This window comes from Mastomys coucha, unplaced genomic scaffold (assembly GCF_008632895.1).
Source record: "Mastomys coucha isolate ucsf_1 unplaced genomic scaffold, UCSF_Mcou_1 pScaffold5, whole genome shotgun sequence".
NCBI lineage: Eukaryota > Metazoa > Chordata > Mammalia > Rodentia > Muridae > Mastomys > Mastomys coucha.
In genome coordinates, this window is record NW_022196911.1 from 29444773 (window position 1) to 29469887 (window position 25115).

Below are 25115 nucleotides of genomic sequence, written 5' to 3' on the forward strand. Positions count from 1 at the left end.
GAAGATTTCTTCCATTTTGAATTTATAAGATCTGGGTGCTTGCTAAGTGCTTTATGTAACTTTCCTACTTTAATCCCCAAGGCAGGTCTAGGTAGGCACCACCACAAATGACTTCATAAAGTTTAGTAGGGTGTGCTAGTTGCCAAGGTCACCTAGGCTGAACCTGGGCCTACCTGACTCCACAAAGAAATCTTTGCACAACAGGCAAGGTTACTTGGTGATGTTCCTGCTATTAAACAGCCTGCAGTGCTCAACACCTCTGAAGGCCAGATTCCCCAGGAGCTTTGGCTCTTCCTGGCTTGCTGGGGACTTGATCTGCCTGCAGCTCCCTTATTTCCCAGATATCAGCACCAAGATGAAGCTTCTCCACGCTGCTGGACTGGGAAGCTTAGACGGTAACTGAGTCCCAGCGGGAGACACTAGCTCAACGCTTGCCCATCGGCATCAGGTTTACACATTTGACCTTGACATGACTTCACTAGAGCATGGTCCTTGAACGTCTCCACTTCCTCTCAGTCCAAGCCCCACAGGGTAGGAATCGATGCTGTTGGGCACCCTTCTGGTATTCCACTGCAGGTTTACAGAGAGGTCCACCCTTGAGGTTCACAAGCAACACCCAGTACTTCTGGTAGAGAAAGATAAAAGGCAGGTCTCCGCTCTGGGCTGTCTTTCCAGAGCTTTGCAGCTGGGTCTCATCATCTCCACAGGCCAGAAGGATCCTAATAGCAACTACCAGTGCCAGAGTTTAAATGTGTGCGGAGCTCTGCCTGCCTGGAGCTCCCTTCTGCACTTTCTCTCTTTCCTTTGGATTCTGTCACAGATCTGCATGCCAACATATTTTCTTTGGTTCACACAGGATTAGACTTCAAAGAGTCTTCTGTTTGAGTTTCAGCCAGTATTTTGAAATCCTGAGAGTTTATATTAAAATCAGGTTTTCTGGCTTCTCTGGATGTATTGGTGCATGGTATGGTGTCTCTTCTCCAGAGTGAGTGGTGACAAGTCTGACACCGAGGCAGATGCCAGTTGATCCCTGCCACTACATGGTCTAGCTTCACTTCTCAGTGTTACCTGTATGAGCTTGCATATAGAACCCCACCCCCCACCCCGTCCCTGCATTTGTATTACTCAGGATTCTCTGTATCCCATCTGTGAAATCATTAAAACCATCTCAGTCATGAAAACATGAAGGCTCAGAGAGGGTGAAAAATTTGTCTAAGATTTCACAGCAAATAAAAGCAGATGCAGGCCTACAATTGAGCCCTGCAGCCAGGTGTGCAGCATCATGGTGAGTGTCACCAAGGCCACCATCCATACACAGATGTCAATCGTGCTTCCCAGTAGCTGACTCCTGAGCCCACATCTTTTCTTGTACCCTTGAGCCTCACCCCAGGTCTCTTAGAAGTGTGTATTTTCAAGCCTAAGCACTCCCGCTTCTCCCCCACAGTGCTCCTATATCCCCAGGAACCTGGACAACTACCAGACTGCCTTGGTCGATGTGAAGAAGGTCAGAGCCAATTTCTACAAGCACCATGATTTCTATTGCTTTTCTGCACCTCAAGTCAATGAGACTAGTGTCGTGTACCAGCGCCTCTACGGGCCCCAAGTACTCCTCTTCTCCTTCTTCTGGCCCACCTTCCTGCTAACTGGTGGCCTTCTTATTATTGCCATGGTAAAGCTCAACAGGTCCCTATCCATCTTGGCGGCTCAGAAGTAGGCCAGTCCCCTCTGATCACAGCATGGAGCCACCAGGAACGACAGAGTCCCGGGCAGGCTGCTCATCACTCTCTTCCTCTTGTCTCCTATTTCATTTGTTCGACATCTTTGGAAAGTCATTTCTTGCTCAAGAATGTGTAATGGCTTCTCAGTGACTTTGGAGGACAAAGGAGCTACAAGTCACAGCTCCCCAATGCCTGACTTCAGTTGGTTCATATCTGTTACCTGCAATGTCACTGTCTGCTCCCAAGATGATGAATATTGTCACCTCTGTCCCTATGTGCTCTCACTTAGCTCCTTAGATACCCACCTATCGCATCCAGGATGTTGTCATTGGCCAAATTCAGCTTCCTTGAATTGTCATAAAAACAGCAGCCCTCATTTACAGGGCAACTGAGTGTACTGCTTTTTGTTAAGGACATTAAGTCACACACACACATACACACACACACACACACACACACACACACACTACTCTAAAATTTAAAATACTGCTGCCTTTCGCTATCCACAGGGACCAGTTCTGTGACTTGCTCAGATGGCGACAATCCTGTTTATGAAGTGGTGCAGTCTCTGTGTGGAAACTCTGTCCACCTTCCTATGGACTGCAGGGTCTCCAGATGACTAGGAAACACCACTAGTGTCAACGCTGAAAATGATTTCATTCTAGGGAATGATGATGAAGAAGAGTGCATCCATGCTCATAGCAGGAGCAATTATTACCCAAATACTTTCAACCTGCACTTGATTGATCCCGTGGGGGCAGAACCTGCTGATACAGATCCAAGCATAGAGACATAGTAACAAAAATCTATGAGGAAATAAGCACAAACACTTCAAAATATTAACCATGACATGGTGGTTAATTTTAATTTTCTTCCTTAGGTCTGCTCTTTTTTTTTTTTTTTTTTTTTTTTTTTTTTTTTTTTTTTTTTTTTTTTTTGCTATTTTCATTCTTTTATAATAGGAAAATTATACAGTGTTTTGTTTGGTTTTAATCAGAAAAGTAATACACAGCTGTTATTTTGGAAAATGTTGAAGGGAGCCACCCTCAAGAAGATGAGGATGAGCCATGATAGGCTGTTTCTCTGTCAGAGGCAAGCTGGGAAGACACAGTTATTAGGCTCCCTGGATGGAAGGAAGGCACTTACTTAGATGAGGATTTGCAGTTGCCTGTTGCAGATGCCCCCTATAGACACCAGTGTTGGGCATTTAACACATTTAGTGTTGACGGCATTGGGATATAATTGGGGTTAGAATGTTGCCCCAAAGACTGCACCATTGGCTTTACAGGAACAAGAAGAGACCTGAGGTAACAGGTAGCGCTGCCTAACCCTCTGGTGCTCTCTCCTCATGCAGATGAACAGCACCAGTATATCCCCATATCCAGTTTGACACTTCTGCCCAAGAACCCTGAAATCATCTGTGGCCCTCTAGTTTCTTATCTGTAGCCCTTCCTTTCTAGGACAAGTAGCTCATCATTCTCCAAATCGTCTCCTTCCAAGGTTGGGAAAGCCACATTCTGATACTGTGGTATAGTTTGCAAGATGTTACTACTGCGGAGATTCACACATGAGTAGCAAGGCTCTCTCCGTATTGAATCTATATGAATCTATAATTATCTCCCAAATTCGAATTCAATTTGAAAAGAGAAATCATGGTTTGCAAGAAGGAGTCTGACTTTAAGGGGTTCCCGGATGCAGGTTTCTAGGTCCCTGCACTTGTGACTAAAAGAGAGAGAAACTCAGAATATCCAAACAGCAGGAGAAAATGACACATCCTTCTCAAAGAATTAGTGTGCAGGGATGCCCAGCTCCCTTGCCCCATGCATTAGTCATGATGACCTTCATTTTCTTTGGGAAAAATGTTGCTGTCCTGTCAACAAGGACTGACCTACTTCCATCAAAAGCCACACCCATCTGTGCTCACAGAACTGCAAAGGCAGTGTGAGTGTGAAACTGTGGGCATTTGAGCATGATGGAGTTAGATGTGGGGGAAAGATGACCTTGTCAACAATGGCTGCCTAGGGACAGAGAGGCCTCATCTGTCCTGAGTAGGTCACTACTAAGGTGCATCGGGTGCTTTCCGAATTCTCCAGTTGGTTCTCACGGGCCATGACTCATGTCTGCAGAGGAGTCCATTCGTCAGGTGTCCTCTCTCCTAAGTCAGCCACCACATGGGGACCAGAGTCAATAGGACCCCTGAGCTGCTAATATGAAGTAGCAAGGATCCTTGTGAGAGACCCTGATGGTGCCAGGCCTCAGACAGCTTCAGCTCTTCAGCCAAGGGTGTGACTCAAAGAAAGCGGATCTCTTCCATGTATGAAGGTTATAAGGGAAAAGCATCTTCTGCTCTCTCTCTAAGGGCTGAAGCCTGGAATGGGCAGGGATATGAGTCAGATAGATGTCTGCCTTCAAGGAGCTGTCTGTCTTCTTGCTCTGCCCCCAACCCCATCACCACCACTGGTGTCTCTTTTTTTTTTTTTTTGTGGTAAAGAACTTTATGTGCATCTGAAATCATGTAATATAGAAATCTTAACTTTTGTGATTCACTGAAATGATTCCAATGTCCTGGATAAATTAGTGATTCTCACCTGTGGGTCGTGACCCCTCCAAATGTTGAACAGCCCTTTTCACAGGGGTCACCTGAGACTATCGGAAAGCACGGATATTTCCATTATAATTCATGACAATAACAAAATTATAGTTATGAGGTGACAACAAAAATAATTTTATGGTTGGGGATCACCACAACATGAGGAACTGTATTAAGGGGTTGCAGCATCAGGAAGGTTGAGAGCCACTGCCCTAATCTACGTTTCACACCAAGTTGCTCCTGCTGTCAATCACCTTGGGTCAGTCCATTGCAAGTGCATTGATGCTGTTGCTGACTATGACAGATGGTTGGTAAGAACGAACAATGCCCTTTATTTCCTCTTATATTTGGAGGAACTTGAATTCTATGAAATATTTGGGAAGATGCCACTTGAGCAAGAGCAACTGTCCTGTGCCTTAACAGTCCAGGTCCCTTCACAGGCAGATGTAGGCGAACCAGCCAATGCAGGTTAGAAGCATGACGATCTTCCCTAGACTGTACGGTAGCTGTTTTTAAACTGGGGATCGTGAGGCCACAGCCCTTGGGAAAGGATACTGAGGTGGAAATCACATCTTTTCTTATTCCTAAAAACATGTTGTCAGAAGTTCCAGATCAAGGCAGCATGATATACATATCATAGCTGATCAAATATGGAGCATTGATTGGAGTCCAGCTGCTTGGTTAACTAGACATTAAGTATATTTTCAAAAAGTATATGACAGAGGGAGGAGAGATGCCTCGGTCATTAAGGGTGTGTGTGGCTCTTGCAGATGACCTGGGTTTTATTCCCAGCACCCACATCAGGCAGCTCACATCGGCCTGTAACTCCAGCTCCAGGGAGATTGATACCTCTGTGTTCAATGAGCACCTGCACTCATGTGTGCATGGACACACACACACACACACACACACACACACACACACACACTAAAAGTAAATCTTTTAAAATGTAAAACAATGAGTTTTCTCTTGGTTAATTTTTGGAAGATAAAATTATATTTCATAAAATGTTTTTGTAACATGCGATAGGCTTATTACTTTGAAATAAAGCAATTGAAAGGAAGCATTTTCAAGTTCCTAGTTTTAATTTGTAAAATGGCAATACTTGGATCCTCAATATTTTTAAAAATGGAATGGGTCCTGAGCCTAGATAGCTTTAGAAGGTTGGGTCAGTGCATCTTGAGGTAAGGTTCATGACTTTCCCTATTGTGCCCATAGAAATCTAAAACCATTCTCTACAGCAGCAGTTCTCAACCTGACGTTTTGTAACCCCTTTGGAGGTGAGGGTCAAACAACTCTTTCACAGAGACCACCAAAGACATCAGAAAACACAGATACTTACACTAGGATTCACAAGAGTTGCAAAAATACAGTTATGAAGTACCAATGCAAATAATTCTATGGTTGGGGGTCACCACAACATGAGGAAATGTGTTAAAGGATCGCAGCATTAGAACCATTGAGAATAACTGCTCTATAGAGTCCTTCAGAGCCTCACTGAAGTGTGGAGGGAAGGTTTTACTTCTCTGGATTGCCCCTGTGTCTCAGAAGGATCAATGGACAGATTATCTCCTTACCTACAAGCACTTTCCTGAGTCATTTTCACGTCAGATAAATGCATAACTAGGGGTCTTCATGGGTACCCAGCTCTTCCCCTCCTTGCTGATGTATAAAGTATATTGTCATCAGCCAGCTCTCCTCAAAGTGGGGATGGGAGCTACGTTGGACCAGCAAATTCAACTGAATGTGGATCAAGTGTGTTCCCAGGTTTGTTTTATCATTGGAGCTGCAGTCAAAAGTGGATTACAGGGAACTTGATCCCTGAAATCCCCATCATTCCACACAACCCTCACTCCCAATGCACATGGAATAAAAGCAGAGGCTCACTAAGCATATGCATCATCAAAATAAGTCGTCTACTCCTATGCACAGTGGGAGGAGATCGATCTGTGAGTGCACCAGCGACGTGTGGAGTCCCTTGCTAACTCTGGGTAACACCAAAACTGCATTACATCGTAGGAAGCCCAAATAGTGCCAGAACTGGTTGGTGTCAGAAGAGAAATAGCTTTCCCATCTTGCGTCAGAAGCCTTGCCAGGGAGAAAAACCCTTGTATTTCCACATTTCTCTTTAGTGACAGTCTACATCAACACTTTTGATGAATAACTCACTGGACCAAGTTGCAGCCCTTTCATTACGGGATATATTTAGCTAACCATTCCCCGAGCGACAATCTGTCATCCCTAATAGTGATAAGAACTAACATTTGTGGAGCACCTGTGTGCCGGGATGTCGTCCAAGCCTTTCCACGTATGGCTCATTGAACACTAATAGCATTCGAGGTTAATATTGGCATCTGTGTTCATAGATGGGTTAACTGAGGCACAGGGGATGGGGGTTTAACTTGCCCCAGACATTAGGAAGGAGGAGAGCTGAGAAAAACAAAACCGCCAAAAGCAACAACAAAAAACCCTAGACAGTATAGCTTCAATATGGTCTTCACCACTGAGAACCTGTTCTCCTTCTGCTTCTTCTCCTTACCAAGTCTGCAAAGGCTGTTAAGATATCTCCATAGCACCCCACAGAGTCCAGGCTCTCACAGCTTCTCTAGGTACTCTTCTAAAGAGCCAAGAACTGAGACTAGATTCCAAATACGGACACTTGAAATGTGGGTGCTGCCAAAAAATAACTGGACTGTCTACAATCGGCCAGAAGCCACAATTTCAGGCCCATAACCCATTTGGCCACTAGGAACCCAGGCATGCTGAAATCTCCCGAAACCTTGCATTGCTGGCCACTATTACAAACCATCATAGAAAGGTGGCAGGGTTAGTGGGACATTTTTAGTGATCCCACCCTTTCCACAATGTTCCTTTTCTTTCTTTAGTCGGTGTTCACTTACACAGAGTTAATAATCCACTCTAGAATTGTCCCAGTAGTCGACAGCATAATCATTTATATTTATCTTTACCATTAATAACAATTTGGATGTGAGACATCTCTTGGCATCCAACTAAATTTTCTGTGAATATGTTGGCCATGGTCCTTCAGTCTCTTGTGTTTTTCCAATCCTTGAAAGTGAATTCTCTGTGTCACCAGGAAGAATATTAGTGTGGAGCAGCCAGGACCCTTGATGAAGTTCCTGGCCCCATCTGAGCTTTGTGGGCTACACTGCACCACTACATGATGTGCTTGGATCTCACTTGGGAGTGGAAGTTGGGAACACATTCAAATGGAATTGGGTCTTATGTGCCCTATTCTCTGACCGTTGTACTGTCTCAGGGCAACTTTTCAACGACTTGTTCTCATCCTTACACTTCTGGAGCTAAGTGCAACTCACGCCAACATTATTTGTAGGATCATTGACTATAAGTTTGCATTTGTCTTTGGTGATCAGGATTGAAGGAAAGAAAATTTAGAAAAATCGAGAGTCCAAGTTGGCTTGTCTATGACCTTAGGCAGTTCCTCAACTGGCAAATGAGAGAGACTTCATTTGTTTTCTAGGGTGACTTGGATGATTGAGTGCAAATAGTTGGCCAGAACGCCTGGTTCATTGAAGATGCTCCGCAAATGTTTGCTTTGTTCTAGCAAGCCAGCCTCCACACTCCAACCATGCAGATTATTTTCTGTTGAGAGCTCTGAGGACTCTCCATCGTCACCCCCTTCTTGCTAGCAACCCTCTTTCTTGAGAATATGACTGAGGACTGCCATGCCCACCTTTCTTTCCCTATTCATTTAAAAATGTCAGCCACATATCAATGGACTGTCTGTGCTTGAACGTTCTTGACTATCCCCATATACACTTAGATATTGAAGGAAAGCAGTCTTGCCCTTGGGACCCACAACTCTGCCATCACACCATCTCAAGAATCGAAGGACTTTTGCTTTGAGAGTCCACTTCATGGCAGAATCGTTACCCATAATAATGATAGGTCTGGACAAAATAATCTTCCCAGTGTGAGGCAGCCAACTCTCTTGGCCCAGAAATCAGGCTTAATTGGAAATTAAATTGCATTTCCATGCCACCTGCGGGATGCCTATATCCACAGCTAATTTATCAATGTGACGTCTTATCTGGAGGGAGCCCCTGGGAATGGAGTGGCTGCCTCAGCAAAACTGCAAGCTTTTAGCCAATGAATGAATTTCCTTTGCTATTTAGGCCGAACTCTTCCAGTTTCTCATTTGGAGCTTTATGTGCCCATTAGCCACTTTTTTCTGCCAGGTATTGTGACAGGACCTAGAAATATGGGTAATAATTGAACGTGGCTTCATGTTCTAGTGTTCGTTCATGGTCCAGTGAAGAAGACTCATGCAGGCAAAACATCCCAAAGTCACAGAGCTTCGTCATCTGGTGCCGAGCAGCACTGGGAGATAGACGAGGACACTGAATGGACTCAGATTCAGGATTCCATCTTTGTTTTTGTCTGCAGTGGTTGGGGCTTTCCAGCTTCTTCACCAAGCTCTGAACACTTCATGCCATCCTGTGGGCAACTGTGAAAGACAGATAGGCTAAGGCTGTCATTATCCCTGGTGTTTACTGATGAAGAGCCCAAGGCTTAGAAAGTAAGTTGTTTGCTTGAGGTTACTACTTTGTACAGAACTGGGATTGAAACTCAGCTAATTTCCAGAGAGTCTTTGCCTTTGAACCCTACTCTTTAGTACCCTTTATTTCCATCAACTTTCAGATTTGAAAATGTTTGACTATGGCTGTAGTTATTAGTATGTGTAGTGCTCACCCTGACTCAGAGCTTATCAATGCTTTAGTAAAATTTCACTTTCTTTCTGTGTCTCCCTTTCCCTCTATGCAACTCCCCAACTCCCCTCTTCTCTCTCTCTCTCTCTCTCTCTCTCTCTCTCTCTCTCTCTCTTTCTCTCTCTCTCTCTCTGTGTGTGTGTGTGTATGTGCGTGTGTGTATATGTGTGTATGTGTATATCATTTGAGAATTAAATTTACAAATATAAAACCCAGGACACAGATCAATTTGTCCGAATAAAATATGTAAGTGTGACAGGCAGGGAGAGAAGATGATTGATTTCTTGGGCTTGGAGGACCAGACCAACTCTCACATACAGTGGACAGCATATATTCAACAAGATCATAACAGAGAATTTCCCAGATCCAGGGAGAGAGATGGCTACCCAGACCTAAGAGTCTTAGAATTCCAAACAGACAACACAGAAAAAATAAACATAAACACATTATGTTTTAGTTAAAGCACTATTGATACAGAACAAAGAAAGAATATGGAAATGACAGGAGAGAAACTCTAAGTCACATAAAAAGACAAATCCATCAAAATATAGAGATTTCTCAAGAGAACTCTAAAAGCCATGAGGGCATGAAATGATGTATTTCAAGATCTGAAAGACAATAATTGCCAGCCTTGATGACTATACACAGCAAAGCTACGTCTAATAATAGAAGAAAGTGGAAAGACTTTCTGTTAAATATAAACTAGAAGAATCTATGATTACAGAAGATACAGGAGGAATCTTACACACTGCAGAGAAAGATAAACACATCCATGAGGTCACAGGGAAGTATAAATTGCAGCAAAATAGATAAGCAACTGAGGGTTAGGAATGCACCAACCAATATGAAAGCAACAAAGCAGCAGAAATTAGCACGTACCTGTCTATATCAACTCTTCATGGTTCCTGTTCTCATATTATAAGATACAGAACAGCAGACTGCATAGAAAATAGGACCTAACTGTTAGTTATCTTCAAGAAATGTACCTTATTGCTAAAGACAAGGAAATCCTTAGAGTAAGAGGTTGGAAAAAGGTATTCCAATCAAATGGAACTGAAAAAAAAATAGGTATAGTTATACTAATATTTCACAAAGTAGATGCAAAGACCAAAGTAAAAGAGATGAAGAAGATAATGCAAGGGGAAAAACCTCCTAAGATTTCTAAACCTACATACATCAAACTCAGTGTAGTCAGCTTTATAAAACAAACAAAAACACTACTCGCTGGAAAGGCACTGACTGACCTCAAGAACGTACTTATGAGTGACTCAATAATTCACCCTTAACAGTAGACAGGTCAGCCAGAACAATAGACAAGCATACAAACAAACAAACAAACAAAATCTTACCAGAGCTAAATGACATCACAGATTAAATGGGTTTATTAGCATCTACAGAATCTTATACCCAAATACTACAGAATACACAATATTTTCTGAAGTCCATAGAATTTTCTCTAAATTGAACCATATTTTAGGACATGAAGAATTTCCTAACAGATACAAGAAAATTAAAATGATTTCACATATCTTATCTGATCACAATGAAACAAGATAGGACATCAACTGGAAGAGAAACTACAGAAAATATTGAAATCCATGGAGACTTAAAAAGACACTATTTAAAGTTAACTAACGGGTTATTAAAGAAATCAGGAAGGGCCGGGCAGTGGTGGCACACACCTTTAATCCCAGCACTCAGGAGGCAGATGAAGGTGGATTTCTGAGCTCGAGGCCAGCCTGGAACTACAGAGCGAGTTCCAGGACACTGTCTATACAGAGAAACCCTGTCTTGAAAAAACAAAACAAAACAAAAAAGGTGATGAAAATACAACATAGCAGAACCTGTGACTTCCCATCAGAAGCGTTTTGTGAGTGAATTTTATAGCTGTATCTTTTAGAAATCAAATGATCTCAAACAAGCAACTTAATGATGTACCCAGTGTCTGAGAACACCAAGAAGCTAAACCCGTAATCAGTGAATGGAAAGAAATCAGAAACACCAGTCAGGAATTAATGAAGCAGAAATGAAGATAACACGGCAAAGAACCACTGAACTAAGAGTTTGTTCTTGAAAAAAAAAATAAACAAATGCACACACACACACACACACACACACACACACACACACACACACACAAGGATAAAGACCCAAATTATTTAAATTAGAGATGAAAGGGGAATCCATATAACAAGTACCAATGAAATGTAGAAGCTCATTAGCACATACTCTGAAAAGCTACTTTCTTATAAACTGGAAAACCTAAAAGAAGTGAACATATTTCTAGACTAACCCACTAATGTCAGCAAACAGGACTTAAAGCACTTCAACAGATATATTGCAAGCTGTAAATTTGAATCGGTAATAAAATTGTCCCCTAACTGAAAAGCCCAGGCCTGGGTAAGGGGAGGATTCTACAGCTGAATTCTACAAAGTCTTTAAAGAAAAATTAGTATCAATGCTTTTCAAATTCTGCTACAAAACAGAAAGGAAGCGAATGCCACCAAGCTCATTTTACGAAATCAGGATTATCCCGATAATCAGACTGGATCTGGACAAAACCAAAAGGAAAATTATCAGCAAATCTACTTGATGAACATGGGTGTAAAATTATTAGTAAAATTCTCACAAATCAGATTCAATGATACATCAAAATATCATTCGTCATGATCAAGTTCCATTTATTCCAGAGATCTAAGATGGTTTCAGTGTATACAGATCTGTAGATGTATTACATCATAGGACAGGAATTGTGTGATCACAAGGCTAGGTAAAAAAGGCCTTGGACAAAGTCCATCATCTTTTCATGATAAAAACCCCCAAAGAAGCTAGGAGAAGAGGGAGCAAATCTCAACGTAATTGAGGCTTTGTTATGAGTCTATAGCATGATGAACCTAGATCCAGCATCCCATTAAATCACGCAGAAAAACTCCAAGCATTTCCTTGAAAATCGGGACTAAGACAGGATCATTCTCTTACTTTTGTTCAATAGAGCACTTGAAGTCTTAACAAGAACAATAAGACAAGACATGTAATTAACAGGGATACAAATAGGAAAGAACTCTAGCTGTATAAAAATGAACTGCAAACAACTCCCACTCCCAACTAAAACTTGTTAATTTAGCTTGCTGCTTTTCTAATACACATTTCCCACATGCACATCTGTTCACTGGTTGGAAATGCGTGCTACAAGGGGTTTTTACCTATAGCTTTTCACTGGGCTTCGAACTCTGCGTTTCCATATGTTCTGTTGTCAAAGTAAATGTCCAGAGGTGGAACAAAATATATGTTAAGCACTAAGTTTGTTTTACTGAAGTTATGGTAGACGCCTCTGAATAAATTCTATGTGCAGCACACTTGACTTCTGGTAAGCCTAGGAGACATTGTCTTGTTAGAGCTAGCTTGTTAGAGTTGGACGAACAGTCTCCTGTCTGGCCCATGCTTTGTCTGGTCTTGGGGGAAGAGAGAAATCGAAAGGACTATGGGCTGCTTCGGCAAAGCAGAGAGAAGTGGTGTTGCTGGAGTTCTGGGATGATTCTGGGAAAAACGCTGAAGTGGCAGACAGAAGATGACTCATGGTTCCAGTCAGGAACTTCTAAGAGAAATAGTGAAGCTAGGAGACAAGAAGATTGACTATGGCTTTCTGAGGGTTCACTAGAGGTCACAGGTGGCCATTCAAGTAGAAAGTTCTAACAACTTTCTTCTCTTTTCTCTTTTTTTCCTCCCTCCCCCTCTTTTTCTGTCTCTCTACCCATCCTTTGAGCACCCATGTGCCAGACCTTGTTCTGAATGCTGAGCAATCCTAACTAACAAGACATGGCCCCTGTCCAACTACAAACTTTCAGTTTAACGTAAGAGTCACTGGTAGACCTGGAGGCAAGGAAAGAGTCCACAGACAGGGAACTTGGGAGATCCTTCTCAGGTAAGTTCTCTGGGTGTAGTCAGGTAGTGTGGTCGCTGTGTCTGAGGTATGAAGAGTCACCTTCTGGAGAGCTACATCTGTGGGAGGAACCAGGTCATACTATCCCTACACCCCAGCCACCTTTCGGAGAAGGCTCTGGCTTGAAGGCACATGGTTTAAGAGGCTAGCTTGTTTTGTCCTCAGTTCCCCTGAGGAGGCTGATGGAGCTACCCTTGACTGTGCAATTATGGCCTTGACTTTGGTCTCTCATAGCCATCTCAGACTCTCAGGAGCTTGTTTGTACTTCAAAGTCATCATACAGTCATCATGGAGACAACGCCTCCCACCTGCTCTTTGTCTACATCATGATGTCCTGGGAGACAGAAGCCATCGGGGACTGGCAGATACTCTCCTGGATCCAGCTTTCAGTTTGTAGAGTGTTCCTGCCCAGGAGACTTCATGAATTGAGGCTGGCTCTTTTGATAAGGGCAGCAGTCTCAAGAGATTAAGGCTGATGCCTGAGTGACCTCATTAAATACTTCATTCAAGGTCCCTTCTCCAAATATAACCACATTGGGGGGTTAGAACTTCAGCGTGTGATTTGGGGGGGGGTACTGTTTAATCTACAACAGAAGGATGTTCCTCTAAAACAAGTCATAGCTCTGATCTTCTAAGTGGCATTGGCAAGTGCTCCAAGCTCCCGGGCATGGCCAATAGGAACAGAAAGCTCCCAATGGGAACTGCGTTAAGTTTCTTCTAAAGCCACAGCACTCTGTAGACAATGTCAATTGTTATTCCTCTTGTTTCTGTCACATTCGGAATGTCAGACCACCAGTTCCATTCTTGTGAGTGGTGGGCAGAATTCACCAGCACATCTGTCAATCTCTGCAAATCCAATATGCCTCATGACTTAGAGATATCCCGAGCTCTGAGTGACAGTTAGTTCCAAGCTGATGTGTGCAGCTACTGAGAGAAAAGCCTGGGCTTGGCTTGGCCTGCTAAGCACAGGAGGTTTGAAAACTGTCACTCAAATTGACCCAGGTTAATCAAAAGATTACATAAAAAAATGTGAGATAGGCTAACCCCGGCCTCTTTGAGAAAAGCCCCAGGGTTATATCTCCCTAATGGCGCTTGCCTGTTTCTCTTCCTCCAGACAACTTCATCTATGCAGGGAATGAAAATTGGTCAGACTGGACTCCCAGCTGGAAATACTTGCAGAGTGGTGTTTTCTTCCCTCTCCCTCAAGTCCTGACTGCTTGGCCAGTTTTCCCTCACTTTCTGTTATTTGACTGTAGAAGCCAACCTGTAGGTAGAAGTTTGGAGAGCTCAGGACTTTGAAGGTGGCAGCCTTCTCTGAAAATGTGATCTTTTAGTCTCAATGAAGCTCTTGACAACAAAGCTCTAGATTTCAAAGTAAAACTATACATTGTCTCTTGCTTTCTTCTCTAAGATGTATGTGTGTGTATGTGTGGTATTTGTGATGTGTGTGTGTGTATTTGTGGTGTGGTGTGTATATGTGTGTTGTGTGTGTGTTTGTGTGTGTTGTGTGTGTGATGTTTGTGGTGTGGTATGTGTGTGGTGTGTTTGATGTGTGTGTTTGTGTATGTATGTGGTATGTGTGTATATGGTGTTTGTGTGGTGTGTGGTATATATGTGTAGTACTTGTGTTTGAGTGTGTAAGTGTGTGTGGGTTTTGTGTATGTATGTGATGTGTGTGTGAGTGTATGTGTGTGGTCTTGTGTGTGTGCTATGTGTTTGTATGTGGTGTGTGTGGCCTCTCTGTGTGTATAGTGCGTGTGGGTGGGTGGTATGGTATGTGTGTTATGTGTGGTGTGTATGTGTGGTGTGTGTGTGGTGTATTTGTGTGGCGTGTGTGTTTGTGTGTGAGAGAGAGAGATTGGGGATGCACACTGGGACTAGGAGACAGTCAGCCCTGAACTGTAGCTCTGGCTCAGCCCCATACTGACAGGTATCTCTTTTGTGTTGCAGCTTTTCTATTGCTGTGACAAAATGTCCAAGAAAATGCTCTCAGGTAGAGTTTTGTTTTGTCTCATGGTTGCAGAGGTTTCAATCAGTGGTCAGTTGGCTTCAACGCTGTTCACTCTGTATTAAGGGCACCAGAATATCATGACAGAAGGGAAGGAGGGAGGGAGTGAAAGAGAGAAGGGCTGGAACAAGATAAGCCTTTCAGATCCTTGTCTCCGTTGACCTCATTCCTTGAACCAACTTAACCTAATTTTCACTACCACATTACCATTTACTTTAAAGTATTTATCTACCCGTAGTTTTATCCATCAGTGTAGCTAACCGCCCACTTCCTAGTGATTAGATGTGCTGGCTGTGGACAAAGCCTTCAACACTGGAACTACCGAGGGGGCATTTTATATCGAAGTTGTAACACCCCTCTTTTCTCTGTAGCTTAGGTCTCCATTTCTGTAAATGGGGATCAAGTGAGCTCTCTACCTTTGGGGATTCTTTTGTATGGTAAAAATGGTTGGTGAAACAGTGGGTGTTTGGCACACAGAGCATTTTGGGTGTATAGCTCATGTACAATCTTTGTTTCACGTGTAGGTGTTACATACTAAATCCCAATCTCAAATCTGGAACAATTCTTTGAAACCAGAAGTTCCCTCATTTGGGAGATGAGCACATGGAGGCCAAGCAAAAGGAAGCTGCTATTTAGTGAAACAGATTGCAGCTTTACCGTCTCATTAAAAAATCATATGGTGCAGCTTTACCTCCATTGTGAGGGTGCTTGATGCTGGGGTCTCTAAAACATTACTGGTTTATTTTTATTGGCATATATTTGTTGTATACAGTGGGTTTTATGCAGACATTTGAACTCTATCATGTAGCTTGTGTAGCTTGACCACATTCATCCCTCCTATATACTCTATGTTATCCCCCTCTCTCTTGCTAGTTCCTTTTTGTTTTTTGATCAGGTAGACCTACATCTACTTCATGTCACATATATGCCATCACACACACACACACACACACACACACACACACACACACACACACACACACACACACACACAGTGGAGTTGTATTGAGCCATAAAGAATGAAATTCTATCATTCTATCATGAATTCTATCATTTTCAGAGAAGCAGATGGGATTTTACGGTGAATTTTTGGAGGTGATTAGGTCATGAAAGTGGAGCCTTTATAAAAGAAGCCATCAGCCATCTCGACCCCCTACCCTCCCCTGCCCATTGATGTCAGAGCACAGACAACAGAAGAGAAAAACCTAAGAGCACTGTGGAGCATCCTGTCACTTCCATCTCAGACTTCCAGCTCTAGAATGGAGAACTAAATTACTCACAGCCACTCAGTTGGTGGCATTCAGCACCAGATCTAAGAAAATGTGACAGTTTGGATTCATGACTATGTCTGATTCCAAAGTTGTTGTTCTTGGAACTCCAAAGGTCATAAAATGCAGTCTTGGTTATCCAGGCAGAGAAATGCCTGACGTTCACAGTCTTTCCTCCCCTATCCTAGCAGAGGAAGAGGGCTTTCTGCAGCCTCCAGACTGCAGATCTGTGGAGCTCAGGAGGGTAGTCACTCTTGGTGCTAACTGGCTCCCCTGAGTTTTCCCCTGGGATCTTAGCTTCTTTCTTCCCCTCACCTGGCCCAGGAGTCTCTATTATATCCCCACCTCTGATTTCTCCTTTGATAAGGTCTCCTGGGTCCTCAGGCACTAGGTCCTTCAGACTGGGGTGTAGATAGACATTGGGGAGACCCTGACCTCAGCTGAGCTGTAATGGACACCCCTGCAGGTACAGCAATGGACGGCTACATGAACAACCAGAGAAAGCACAGAGTGGGCTGAGCATGGGAAAACTGAGATGGATACAAGATAGAGGCCATGATCTTGACACCCAATCTCATCAAAGACATGCTACCTTATCACTTCTGTCAAACTTCAGCACAAAAGATAGGAATCCTGTGGAATCAGGGTGCTTAGAAACAGACAAAGACCAGACAGACTTCAAAAAGGGAGGTCATGAAAAGGTAGTGATACTGTCTGTGTCTAGTTGTCATTTGCTCAATCTCATGTGAGTACTTGAGGCATCTAGTATCACAAGTAGTGTCTGTGTGGAGAATCTGATCAACCATCAACAAATTCTCAATTAGAGAATTTGCTATTGATTTGGGGTAGCTTAAAAGACTATGGTAGTATGAAGCTCAGAGTCAGAAGGAGGACCTGGTGTGTATGTGTGTGTGTGTGTGTGTGTGTGTGTGTGTGTGTGTGTGTGTGCGCGCGCGCATTATATGCTATCTCAATTGGTCTCCAGTAGTTCCAGCACATGAGCATCACTGGCCTTATTGTATAAAGGAAGAAGGGGTTCAAAATAGGGAGTGGCTTGCCCAGGGAAATCCTGGCAGACCTGGCAGATTTGAACACAGTTGTCTGGCATCAGATCTGTGCTTCCTTCCTTATACCTTGTATTCTTCTATGCTTGAAATGGCACTGCTCTGCCTTTGGAATCTGGGTTGACAGAAGAGCTCAGAGAAGATCCCAGAACCCTAAGAAGATTGGAGAAGGTGAGGGCTATAATGGATGGAAAGGGGCTTTGGGCCTCAGGGATTCAGGGGGCCAAACAACACCTGGTTTGCTCCATTCTTCATTGTGTCACGGCATTACAACCCACAGTGCCCTCTTGCTATTTAAGGGCCGTTTCCAGCTACTTTTAATTTGGAACAAACTAGCCGCTCCCCCGTGGTCCTGAAGTTAATAGGATGTCTGTGCAGCATTGCCAGGCTAAGCATCTCTGAACAAATTATTCTTGCTTGGTATTAGGGTTATGTAGGAGGGAGGCCAGGAAGCTTTAGAGCAGTGGTTCTTAACTTGCCTAATGCTGTGACCCTTTAACACAGTTCTTCATATTATGGTGACCCCAACCATAAAATTATTTCATTGCTGTTTCATAACTATAATTTTGCCACTGTTGTGAATTATAATGTAAATATCTGATATGCAGGATATCTGATGTGTGACCCCTATGAAAGAGTCATTTAACCCCCAAAGGGGTCATGACTCACAGGTTGAGAATCAGTGCTTTAGCGAGCTAGCTTTGGCAGGTGGTAAGAGTTTGACTTCTTCTGACAATGGGACCCAAGAGAGCAACTGGGTAGTTGAAGTGGGTCAGTGGGGTGATGCACCTGTTGTCAAGGAGCAAGAATGGGAGACCTGACAGAATGAAAGCTACTGGATGTGGGCAGAGCCAAAGCAAGTATAGATCTCAGTGTGGTAGCTCTAATCTGGGCCTGGCAGGTGGGTAAGACCAGGAGCCTCAGAGGGTGAGCTTTCTGTGTGGAAGGGCATAAACACTGAGGAGATCCTGTAGCACAGGAAGTGAGGCTGTCTAACATGGTTATAATTTGGGCTTATCTACAATGCTGGGACAATGAGCTAACAGGAGTGTGTGGTAGGAACTCTGTTACCCCTGTAAGGGGCAGAGCCCAAGCTGAGCTTCCCAACAAAGAGATAGTGTATTTCCTACGGTAGAGGCCAGCATCATATCTCACAGATCCCAAGAGGTCATCGATTTCTCAGACAAGTTCCAGGTCCTATTTCTCAACAGATAAGAGTGCCTTTCATAGTTTCTCTATACTATAAAAAGGGGAAGTTGTGGTGATACCCCACCTAGCATAGGGCAGATGTCTTAGTCCCATCCACTTCTCCAAGAGATAACAGGGAGTCTGAAAAGCTTAGGTGTGGCTTTCTTCTGTCCTTGGCCTGTGAGTGGTCTATTTTCTTATAAAGCTTGTTCTTTAACTCAAGTCATGTCTCCTTCTGAACTTTGTCATAACCCCTTGAATGGCAGGTGGCTTCCTTGAAGGGATCCTTCTGCTACAACAGTTCTCGACAGACTCACCGGCACAAGGAATGGGAAGGTGGGGTGGAGGACTCTCTGCTGACAGGATGGGGCATGGCATGGTGAGGCTTCTACAGCTTCGTGAGTGAAGAAGAATGCACCTGCTTTTGGCTCCACTGGACCTGGTGTCTAGTGCCAGCTCTGCCATTTTCCAGCTGGGCCAGGTAGTTTAGCTAATCAGTTTCCTTACCTGGTTAAGTAGAGATGGCAATTCCTACTTCCAGGCTTTGAACTAGAGTCAGGCAAGGGAGATGCACAGCAGTTAAAGGAGAACTCACCCTTCGACCCCTGCACCTGCAAGGTGGACATCTGTCCTACTAACTGCCTGCCCTTATTTCATGATGCTAAGTAAAAAAAAAATTTTGCTCGGTTGTCCTTGCTATTCTCAGATCAAAAGCAAAGACCTTTCCTCATTTGGGGACCTTGTACCATTCACTCACACAGTTGATGAACAATAAAATTGGGATACAAGTCCAGCTGGCCTAAGGCAGAACCCATATTAGGTCCAAGGTCGAGCTTGTGAGGACCTGGGACAGCATTAGAGAGGAGATATGGGGTTACAGAGTGTCTTCAGTGGGTCTATAGTAAAGTCTTCCATGTTTGGAGAGGAACACCTCAAGTTAAGGAAGCAGAAGTGGAAACCAAGACTTTGTCCTTGACACAGAACTCAGCTCCCACAAACTCCTCTTGGACTATTGCCTCATGGGTGGCCTGGACTGTGCTATATGCTCTCCTGGATTAGCTTCCTCTCTCTTGCTCACTGTGGCTTTGTTGTCCTTGCCTCGGGTGGCAAAGTACTTACATTACACAAAAGATGATGTTCTGAGCCTCCCCATTCAGAGTGTAGCCTGTACCACACCATCTTTCTAGTTCTCTGTCAAGGGCTAAAAATGAAGAAAGATAAGAAGGTGCCCCAGACCTCGTCTGTCCGAGCATGCAACCAGAGGCTAAGCTTTTACAGGAGGTGATAGCCAGGCTGTGGGAGTCACATAGATCCACCGTGTGTGTGTGTGTGTGTGTGTGTGTGTGTGTGTGTGTGTGTGTGTGTGTGAGTGTGTGTGTAGGTCATAGGTTGACTGACAGCTAATATTTTTCTCAATTGTTTTCCACTTTTGGGGGGCCAAGTTCTCGCAATAGTGTCTGGAGCGCACCCATTCAGCTAGACCTGCTGACCAGCAAGCCCCAAGGGTCTTCCTATTTCCACCTCCCTGGGGTTGTGATTATAGCCATAAACTACCATGCCCAACTTCCAAGGGAATCCAAACTCAGGCCCTCCTGCTTGGGTGGCAAGTACTTTCCCAGTTGAAGTGTCTATCTCTTCAGACCAAGAGTTGTGCTCTTACCTCCTAAAAAGGCATGAAAATAAGAGAGGTGCTCAGGCATTGTCTGATGGGCTAGTGAAAGGCTCTGTAGATAAAGACATTTGTGGAGAATCCTAATGACTTGAGGTGGATCCTGGGACCCATGTGGTGAAAAGAGGGAACCAAATCCTGCAAGTTGCCCTCTGGCCTTTATACCTGTGGCATGCACATATCAACAACAACAACAACCACACACACACACACACACACACACACACACATGCAACTAAGTAAAATAATTAAAATAAGAAGAAGTAATATTTCTCTCCTGGGAAGGCCCTTTGGAAAGCAAGCTTGAGGGGATTAAATACCATCCAGTACCATAACAGATTATTCTCAGGGGACTGCAGTCAGTTCCCTGGATACCAGTGAGCTACAGATTAAGAGAGAGGGTATCTCTGAGCTCTCACAGTCCCAAGGTACAGAATGTTAATAACAGCCACATACACCCTTATTAACTGGTACAGTAACAAAGGGCAATGACTCCACTTCATTAATTAAGAAACTTGGGCCAGAAGTGGGATCTAGCCCAAGGCTTCTCTGACAGTGTGGTGAGCACTGGGATGCCCCAGTCTGGTGCCTCCCATTGCATTTATGGTTTGTGAGAGCATTATCATTATTGTTATTATTATTTTATAATTACTTATTTTTGAGCCAGGTCTTTCTGTGTTGCTCAGGTTGATCTCCAATTCCCATGGTCAAGCTATTCCCCTGCCTCAGCCCCCTGCATAGGCGTGTTCATTAGGCATGTATCACCATGCCCAGCTTGGGAACTTGTTAGATTTTTGTTTTTGTTGTTGTTGTTTTTTAAAGCAAAAGCAAATCATGGAAGAGAAATCTAAAACTACCCCCTGAAGGAGGCAGAATGCCAAACGTCTGCTTGCCAGGCTCCTCTCTAAGATGGTTTGGGACCGCACTAAAGTTCAGGCAGAATCCTGAAGGCTTTGTGTAGCCAGGCTCTGCCCAGCGCAGCTAACCTTACCCATCAGTTATGGGGCAGGTGATGCACAGTGATACCCAGAAAGCTCAGATGGGAGGCACCCTCCCAGGCCATGGACTGATGGCTGTGCTGTATAGAACATTGCATTCAGCTAATTCTGCTGATGAACCAGGCTCTGTAGTAACTCTGGCTACAGTTGGAATGGAGAATCTGTTGTTTGCTATCATAGAGCATAAAGCTATAGGGAAGGCAGCCTTTCCAATACCACTAAAAGTGACACAGATCACAAATTGCAATTGGGTCTATGAAGGCAGAATTTACAATCAGCGAGACATATGTTCAAGAAGACCTGAGCAATTGTCTCTATAACCAGGTAGGAAATCTGGGCTAGTTGGTACCTCAGACCAGTGGCAAAGTGGGTGGTGGCATCAAGGGAAGATGACCAAGGGCCAGGAGCTGGCAGAGGAGCTGAACTTGAGCATTCCTCATTCCCCAGGCATTCCCAATGGTACAGAGAAGGGAGAGGTCCCTGGACCAGAAAGGGCAGCATGAGAGATGCTTTCATTTCCTGATTCAGGAAAGGACAGAGATTGATTCTTCTGTGGCTGGTTGGATTGTTGCAAATCTAGAACTCAGTGCAGTGAATAGCAGAGAGCAGAAACCAGAATAAAAGCCATTATGCAATCATAATGTGTCCACACAGTGTGGAGTTCAAATCCACCCTGGGCTGGTGCCTGCACATCGGAAAGCTGTTATTCAAGAAGACCTTTCTTAGCTGTCCAGATCCAACTCCAGCTCCTCTTGCCATCCCTTATTTAACAAATATTTAACCAACACCTGGGGTCGCCAGTACCACTCTTGCTGAACATGCCTGGCTCAGAGCCAGGCCTGTGTAAACATTTAGTCCTTTCTGCAGAGTTGAGGCCAAGGGTGTAGGTAATGTTCCAACACAACCCCCACTTTCCCCGCCTGCTCTATGCTACCTCCCTGAGCCCTAGCTATTGGAAAATCGCCACTGAAGCTGCTCAGAGGAAGGCCAGGCAGCCACTTGGTGCCCCGTGTAAGTCCCCACCAAGTCTCTTCTATGTCAGGTGGATCTTAGTTCCTGGGATTCTAACCAGGTGTGTGTACGTGTATGCATGTGTGTGCATATGTGTGTTCTGCCTCTCCACAACTGGCTTTCCTCAGAGATCACCATTCTAGACCTGGTATCTCTCTGCCAACATCAACCTCCCTCTCCTGCCCAGCCCTGCCTCTATTCCACCTCAGCTTAGAAGCTACTTTATTGGAGAAGCCCCCGAGTCACCCTGGGCATCCATCTTCTGTTCTTATTGCCCCACCCCCACCCCTGCTTCTGTACATCTCAGCACTCAGTGTGACAGCTATGTGGGGTCCATGTGGGATCTGTGTCCCACCAGGCTCTGCTTCTCTTGCAGGGAAATTTGCATCTGTAAAATAATATTTGTATTCTTTGAGTGTGGCCCATATGCAGTAGATGCTCAGTTCATAAATGTTGATAAAATATCTTCATCGTCACATACTCAAATGCTGTCCTCTCTGTGTATCTCTTACACACACACACACACACACACACACACACACACACACAGTCTTTCTTTTGCTGATTCACTTTCTTATGTTCATCTCTGTTGAACAGCATTGATCTCTGGGGTATAGACCCACTTACAGTTATCTAAAGAGTTCCTGACCTTGGTACTAGAGAGGAATAGGTCTAGGACCTCCTCCATAGTGCATACCCATCTTAGCCTCTGAACCCCTTCCTGATATCCAGATACAGCCATGTATTCCATGGAGTCCACACATGGATTTCCTGGACCCTTGCAACAGAACCCAGAGATAGTCAGTAGGAGGTAATGAATTCATTTTACGGATTTAAACAACCAGCCAACCAACCAAACAATCAAAAAACCGAGCCACAGAGAGGCCAGGTCTTTCCCAGGTAGCAACACCATGGTGGGAACCTTCCTGTATCTGGGCTGGAGTTCTTTCTGGGGCACGTCGGGGAGTGGAGGTGGGATAGGATGCTACATTACCTGTCAGTCCTTCAGTCCCAGAGGTTCTAGAACACCCTCACTTGTCTGGGGGCAAATAGGGAACTTCGCAAAGTCACATCTCCATGCATTTTCCTCCTGGCATTGAAGCAGCTGAACATTGCTGCAGCTGTGCCCTGTTCATACCCTGTTCCCAGCTCCAGGCCTCCTAACCCCCCCACACTAGATGCTCAGTCCTCCAGGGTATCCTCGAAAGACAATGTCCTAATCCAGGAAGGGGCCACTGAAAGGTAAGATGCGGGGGAGGTGGGAAGAGGCTCTCATGACTCTTCCCACACCAGCCACGCAATGAACACCAGCCAACCAGCTGCAGCTGGGTATCTGGGCGATGTCCTGAGAGATGGCCACCCAGAGCTTTGGCCTCCTCGAATTGCCTGGGTTTGTGGGCTTCGGTTCCTGAATACTGAGTCTGCAGCTTCCAGTGTCTCCCCCCTCCCCAAAAAAAAGACTCATTCTCCCTTTGAGAGGGCATGAATATTTAAAGAGATTTTTCCAGCCACTGGAACTGCACCACATTGCTGCTCTTCCTTTAAATTTATGTCTAGAAAGTTTGCCTGAGTTCCTCTCTATGTCCCACCCTCCCCAGTATGGAATATCAGACAGAGTCCCTGAGAAGTTTGCCTCCTTTTTGCCAGGAGGGTTATCAGGTCTGTTGGTTGTGTTTGGGGGCTGAAGATGTATGTGTAGTCCTCCTGGTTCTTCTCCACAGTCACACAGAGAGTTAAATCTGAAAACCGCCCGACACTTCTGTGCTTGGAAGCAAGATAATCAGGCATGGGGAGGAACAGTCATGAGAGACAGCAGATCAGTGGACAGAGTCCAGAAGTACAGGACCCCCGGATCCCACGGGAGCAGCCTCAGCACTGACTGCCTAGCTCATCAGGATTCCGAGTTTGCCACCGCATGATGTCTATTCCAGCCCCAGGGCCACCTCCTGTTGGCCCCCTTCAGCATCTCTGCTGTGCAGAATTCCTCACAGCCCACTGTATCAAATCTCTCTCTTATCAGCAAGACACCACATTCCCAGGATGAGTTTTTAAAACTCCAGTCACACCAAGCTGCTTCTGAGACTCTGGGAAGGGTTCCGTTCCTCTGCCCATCTATAACCAATCAGCTACACATCACCAACTCCATTTCTAAAGTTCCAGGCAATTACAGCCTCCTGAGCTCCTTGGCTGGGCGCTCACCCGCCCAGGGCCATGGTCCAGGTTGTCAATGGCCTCTAGTCCCAGGCATTTATTTCTCATCCTTCTTAAGAGAGACAAGAGTCCTGCACACCAGGAGTGATAGACTCAGCACATTGAAGCAAAGTGACCAGTCAGGTCACATCAAGGCAGGGTACGGTAGTGGAAGCTGGTCTCCCTACCTTTGCTGAGGGTCCCGGTGATGAGTTTAAAGATGGTCTGGGCAAATTTCACGAATCCAAGTCTGCATCTTTTGGAGCAGCCGCTCATAGTGGCAGAGGGGAGGCAGGTTCTACAGTCAGCACCCAGAAGGGATGGTACGCACCTCGTGTGCCTCTGGACCTTGGCTCCTGCCTAAGTGAACCCTGAGAGATGGATGCACACCAGAAACCAGTCTCCGGCACAGCTGCCTCTGCAGTGAGTCCAGCGCTGCATCCAGAGAGCCTGCAGGGCAAGCCCTCCCTCCTTCTCCACCCCCTCCTTCTGGCCACTCAAGTCCTCGCCACGGGAACACCTCGGGATGCCAGGACTAGGACACGGCACTGCCAGGGTACCTCAGGCTCAGGAAGACTCACATGTGAGTGAAATTGAGCAGAGCATGGAGGGAGGAGCTGGAGCCCTCCCAGGCTTTGCTGACAGTCTTGCCTACATGGCAGCGGTAATGTAGCAATTAATACTCTAGTCAGAAGGGAGGGACTACTACACAGAAAACAC

The 25115-nt window shown here is 44.8% G+C and overlaps 2 protein-coding genes across 2 annotated transcripts in view; one reads left to right on the forward strand and one right to left on the reverse strand.

Annotated features, from left to right (window-relative positions):
- Kcnmb1 (potassium calcium-activated channel subfamily M regulatory beta subunit 1) overlaps positions 1-2106 on the forward strand; it is a 7804-nt gene extending 5698 nt beyond the window's left edge. The window contains exon 4 of the mRNA XM_031350739.1: positions 1445-2106. Within this exon, the coding sequence (XP_031206599.1) occupies positions 1445-1714 (270 nt within the window). The 3' untranslated portion in view covers positions 1715-2106. The remainder of the gene's footprint in view (positions 1-1444) is intronic.
- Kcnip1 (potassium voltage-gated channel interacting protein 1) overlaps positions 1-24836 on the reverse strand; it is a 389100-nt gene extending 364264 nt beyond the window's left edge. Inside the window, exon 1 of the mRNA XM_031350737.1 lies at positions 24584-24836. Within this exon, the coding sequence (XP_031206597.1) occupies positions 24584-24671 (88 nt within the window). The 5' untranslated portion in view covers positions 24672-24836. The remainder of the gene's footprint in view (positions 1-24583) is intronic.
- Positions 24837-25115: the final 279 nt, after the last annotated feature.